This window comes from Diadema antillarum, unplaced genomic scaffold, assembly GCF_040938485.1.
Source record: "Diadema antillarum isolate AM-2024a unplaced genomic scaffold, OU_Dant_1.0 seq00001232_RagTag, whole genome shotgun sequence".
NCBI lineage: Eukaryota > Metazoa > Echinodermata > Echinoidea > Diadematoida > Diadematidae > Diadema > Diadema antillarum.
The window spans coordinates 623,098-629,052 of record NW_027272020.1 but is presented as its reverse complement, the minus strand read 5'-3'; the positions used below and the strand labels follow the sequence as shown (position 1 = coordinate 629,052).

The following is a 5,955-nucleotide window of genomic DNA, read 5'->3' as shown; positions in this document are numbered from 1 at the left end:
TATTGGCATCCTGAGAATTGTAGAGGATTTTTAAAAATATAAAGCCTTTTCAGTTTGATGTGCGAGGACGAAAGACAGAATGTGGTTGAAACTAGATTATCACAATTCCTTGGCATTGTAGGTATCTTTGCTCAGGTTTGCTTCTTGCCTCAACAGTGAATGTGCACTGTAATGCTTATTTTGGGGATAGATCAAATTCCTGCAATGTTTTTATACAAAGTGTATTTGAGAAGAGGTTGTTTGAAATCGTAGTGCCATATCAGGTGCATTCCTTAAAATTGGAAAGGATTAGAGGATTTTAAAAGTGAACTTCAAACCCATTGTAGTTTGACGTGTGAGGAGGAAAAACAGAATGTGGTAGAAACCAGATTACTATAATCCTTTATTATTGTTGGTATCTCTGCTCAAGATTGCTTCTTTCCTCAGCAATGAAAGTACACTTGTGCATGGAAATGAATGCTTTTTGGACAGTAGATTACTTTCCTTCAGTGTTGTTTATATTTTGAGAAAAGGTTTTCTGAAATCATATTGCCATTTCAAGTGCATATACATGTATATCCACTTCCTGAGAATTACACAAGGATTAGAGGATTTTGAAAACAAACTTGACAGCCATACCAATTTGATTTGTAAGGAGGAAAACAGAATGTGGTAAAAACTACAGTATCAAAATCCTTTTTCATTGTCCGTATCACTACTCTAAATACTTCTGCCTCAACAATGGAATGCCTTGTTTTAAAGCATGAATGCCTTTTTGACAGTAGATTGCATTCCTTCAATGTATTTATATTTTGAGAAGAGGTTTTTTTTTTTTTGAAATGGCAATGCCATATCAGGTGCATGTATATCCACATCTTGAGATCAAACATTGACATGTATGCATTTCTCATTCTGTACATGGTACCGTACTCGATTGTTCTTTGCAAATGACTTGTGCTTCTGATACATGCTTGCAAACTAAGATTTTGATATGATTATGTGTTTGTGTGTTTATGTGTAGGTGCAAATGATGTGAAGTATGCTTCTATTGCTGGATTAATAAGAGATGTGTAAGCATAATGACTTTCAAGATTTGTTATGGGAGGGAGCAGGGTGGGAGTGGGATGGGAGTAACGTTATGCATCATTTTGAGAAGCAGTCACTCATATCTGTTTGTTTACAAGTATTTGTATACCACAAGTCGATAAAGTATCACTTGATACAACACAACTTGCAGATGAAGTGGGCTTGAATGCTAGAGTCTTGTACCCAGATGGCTATTTCATAGAGCAGATCACCTCTTTTACATATCTCAAACACAGTGTGAACTCGGTATACCGGTAATGAGATCCATGTGACCAAGACGATTTGTTGTCTAAACCAGATACTGTATTTTGTTACATCAGTTGTCAAACAATACAAAACAAAGGAAATACCTTTATTGGGACAGTGGGAAATAGTTTGTCATATCAGATATTTTGTTAAATCAGATCTCTTTTTATCCAGTGTCCAATGTATAAAGTAAAACGAGGAATGTTTAAATGCATTGTGAGTTTGCGAATTTCATGAGAGCCAATATGCGCAAAATTAAAATGCATTTAGTTCTTGTCTACACTATGCACAATGTTCACAAAAATTTAATGCCTGCAAAATATTAGTTTTTTCAGTATACATGTACACGTAGCAGTTACAAATTGAATACATTTACACGTATGTAGTTTTAGTTATTTGTGAGTCTAGTGGTTATGTGCAAGTATTGTATGTCAATTTGTAGTATAGTGTAGGTCAGTATTTCTTGCCATAATGTTAGTAAGTACACTGTATGTGAGGTATGAAAAAGATACAAAATAATGTATAGACTGCAAACTTGACATGTTGTAACAGTTGTAATGACATAACATTTGTACATGTTTGCATGAATACATGTACAGGTTGCAAGTTTTGTTGATGTAGAAATATATACAGATAGATTGATGAAGCAAAAAAGTTGTGTGAACGATACATGAAGAAATGCACATTGCATTTTATGGTAAATGTACATGTACTAGCAATATGAGTAGACTCCACATATCCCATTTATCAATGCATCTTTCTTAAGAACCTGAATTTTGATCTGTCAAAACCACATTTTCAATGACTAGACTTAGCTTTCCACCATTTTCATTCAGGGGGATAACATTGATATGAAGCACACTCGTGCTATCTCACATGGTACTAGAGCTTTGTAGTTTATAATGTACTCTGTTCACACCCTCCTCAGAAGTACATGTATTGTTTTACAGTGCTGTATGTATTTTGTATGTATGAGGATGTACTTATGAAAAAAATACAAGATTCAAGCACTCAGTATTACAAGCTATAGAATGTTGCTTTGTTTTTTGGAATTATATTGGCAGTCAAAGCTGATTTGTGTATACTGTACCTTACATAGTATGCAAGTTTGCTTTTTCTTGTTAGTCTCGCACTGATGCTCAATTATGCTAACTGTAAAAGTAGAATTTTTGTGACTTGGAACTTTCTTACATTTCACACACCAAGAAACCAGTGTGAAAATAAGACACATGAATACTATATTGGCTTGTCACTAGTAAGTGTCTCGAGTCTGCAGGATTAAAACATACAAAATTCATCTTACCCAGTGAGTGCAAAAAAAAGCAAACACTTGCGCAAAAATACTGCATGAGCTGATTTTTTGTGAATCACCTTTGGACCATGAATTTAACAACAGGCGATTTGCTAGTCTTTGTGTCAATTCCTGAAAACAATATCTCCACACAATGCTCTTGACCTCCTCATTCACAAAATGTTAATGTACGTGAAAATATGTTTGTACAGTAATCTCTCTTTAATAAATTAATGTACAGTAAACAACAAAATTATTCATACCCCTGGGAAATTTTTAGTTTTAAGCACATTTCTTACAAGTAAAGGATGGAGTGATGGTGATTGGATGTTACTGTATAAACTCAACATTTCAGTTGTTTAGCAAATGAGGTGAAACTGGGATTAATGTCAATTTACAGAGAACAATATGAGTAAAAATTTAACACCCAATCACCATCAGTCCATCCTTCACTTGTAAGAAATTTGCTCAGAACTAATAATTTCTCAGAGGTATGAATAATTTTGTTGTTATGTATATTTTAGATTATGATAGATTAGGTATTACTCAAAATATGATATTCATACAGAAAACATCACCCAGAGAAAATCATCTTTACCAACAAAATTTATGCATGTTTATTGATATACACAGTTATTCAATTGGCATCTTTCCAATGATGACTGCCATGCACTATACATACTGTACATTGTGAAGGGGGGCGGGGGGGGGGGGGGGAGGTACATCTACCAATCCACCAATCTACCATCTACCGATCTAGAATCAAATGCTTCTCTTTGAACAGTCACTTCATATGATCTTGTGTATAAGTACATGTACCAGTACAACTGCACTTACTCTTAGATAAACAATTCTTTATTACGGGACCCTATCATGTTTTCACATGTTGAAAAAAAAACGAAAAAAAAAACCCACTATTCTCCAAAATATGTCACAAAATGTTAAAACTATCTGCACACGAAAGAAAAAGCTATTTAAGAACAAAAACATCAAAGACATAATGTTGTGAACAGAAATAACATCAAAGACAACGTTGTGAACAGAAATAAACAAGAATAAGCAAGTGGAAGCACACACATTTAGTGCATGTTGAAGTGTACATTTACAGATAACCGTAACACATCTACCGGTATATACATGTACTAGGCATACTATGCATTACTTCAGTGACACAATTAACGGATTCACTGAGCGTAAGTGCACATAAACTTATTTCTCAAGGGCACTGAATTACTGGCACATTACTAGCAAAAAGTACTTGCTTGTCATGTGGATAATTCATAAACCCTAGAACATCCTACAAAGCAATCACAGGACTCTAAGCAATGGTACACAAAGGACAAGGAAACTGAATCATACTCTTCAGCACAAATAGCACAAATTACATTGCACTTGGTCTGTATGCAGTACACCTTTGCTCTTCTCTACTTAATGGATACTGACATGAGGTACCGGTACATGTTAAGTTTACACCTCTTGGAAGCCACGGTACTCGTCAGATGGGAAGGTTTTTCGAATCTTCAGCACAGCACAAGATGGAAGAGGTACTCGCACCATTCGCCCCAAAAAGCCCCAGCACCATCTTGCCAGCTGGCGATAAGCAATATGTCTGTACCTCCTGCAATTACAGACAAGGGGGAAAGAGATCTTGAAATGAAGGGTGAATACCAGTATATGTAATTTCATTTTGTTTTAATTAGGGTGAAACATGGGTAAAAATATGAAGGAGTGTATGTGGTTACTTTCACAGTCATACTTTAACATAATTATGTGCATAATTCTACTCAGAAAGTTGCAATTTTCTCCCCCTCCCATTTTGCAGTCAGCTTAGTACAAGTAAGGTAATCAGTAAAGTCAAGCGGAATACAGTTCTAATTTACATTCATACTATTCATAGCCTTACGTGCCATACATGTATTCATCTGATACACACGCAGTGCGACCTTGATTATCTAGCCATGTCAGGACCAGCAGGCATTTGGCCAGAAAATACAGCATTTCTAGCATATCATGCTAGGGGTGACATGTTCTTACCAATTCATTAATATCATGATTATCGTGTATCTGCACATCATCTGCATGGCATTGTCATATTCCAAACTTTGGGAAATGATTCCTTGTAAGGATATAACAAAATATGAGTAAACACTAATATCCCTTCATGTATGTTTTTTGAGATGGACAAAATCAATATTGCTCCTCCTTGAATACTGATGCTGCATTGTACTGTAACCACTGCTGTGCACTCACTGCCAGCGACAAGCGTGGCAACAGTCTTTGACATCATCTCACGAACTGACTTAAAAGTTACAATCCGCTTTGATGATTGGGATTTGTCCCGTTGTGTATTCTATGCACAATAATGGTTCAACGTCTGTTTGTTTTGAGCAAGATTTGGCACTCAAGAAACACATGAAAACAAAACAAAAACAAAAAATCTGAGATTTGGAAAACAGAGAATCAAGATAATCAATGGCCAGATAATCTAGCTCCCACCAATATGAACTTGTACACTGTATATTAAATGCAGATTTGACTATTTTTGTTGTTATTGTTGTTGCTGTTTACAATGTATTTGGTTGCATTCTAATTCCCCCTACACACAAAAAAAAGCAAACAAAATATGCACAGCAGATGTCATATCGTACAATGTAGATCTACATGCACAAACCCAAGAAACAGTAGGCCTACTGGTACTGTAAATTAATATCATGAGCTCTGTATTCTAGTGCATCACAAACTATTTACCAGGTACTAGGAGGTACCTTAGGTAGGCCTACATTTTGTACTTTGACCATGGATGATATTGAGGTTTGTTGAAAAAATTGGAAATCAAAATTTTAACAGGTGATTTTGATACATGGAAAAAGCAATATGTGTGTAGATTTGAGAAGAAAAAACAACACCGGAAATCAGATTTAGATCTACAGAATATCATGCCTGAATACAACATTCTCTTTGTAATCAGTGTGTTCATGGAGAGGCCTACTCATTCAAAGAGTGGTAAATATTCTAGGTTGTGAGCTGCAAATTAAAATACCGTGTATTAGACTATTAACATGCAAACATACGCTATTGTCATAGAGAACAACTATACACACTATTATTTACCTAAAGCATACTTACTGGTTCAATGTCGCATTCTGACGAGCTCCTCCTCCATACTGTGCGTGATATTGGAAATAAGCAGTCTCAAGTACATACTCGTCTAAGCAGACAGTCAAAAACCCTGGATGCTCTGTGATGCAATCCAGGCTTCCATTGTACGAGTCCATCTTTTCTACGATCTCGTTGATCTCCTTGCAGCAAATGCTCTCTTGTACGGAAGGCATTGCTGCACATCCACCACTGCA

At 35.8% G+C, this 5,955-nt stretch overlaps 1 protein-coding gene across 1 annotated transcript; it reads right to left on the bottom strand.

Annotated features, from left to right (window-relative positions):
• Positions 1 to 4,069: 4,069 nt before the first annotated feature.
• LOC139745059 (uncharacterized) lies at positions 4,070 to 5,955 on the bottom strand. The gene is made up of 2 exons (XM_071655474.1): positions 5,729 to 5,955; positions 4,070 to 4,220 (listed from the first exon to the last, which is right to left on the bottom strand). Exons 1-2 carry the CDS (start codon positions 5,932 to 5,934, stop codon positions 4,070 to 4,072), a joined length of 357 nt encoding a protein of 118 aa, XP_071511575.1. The 5' UTR covers positions 5,935 to 5,955.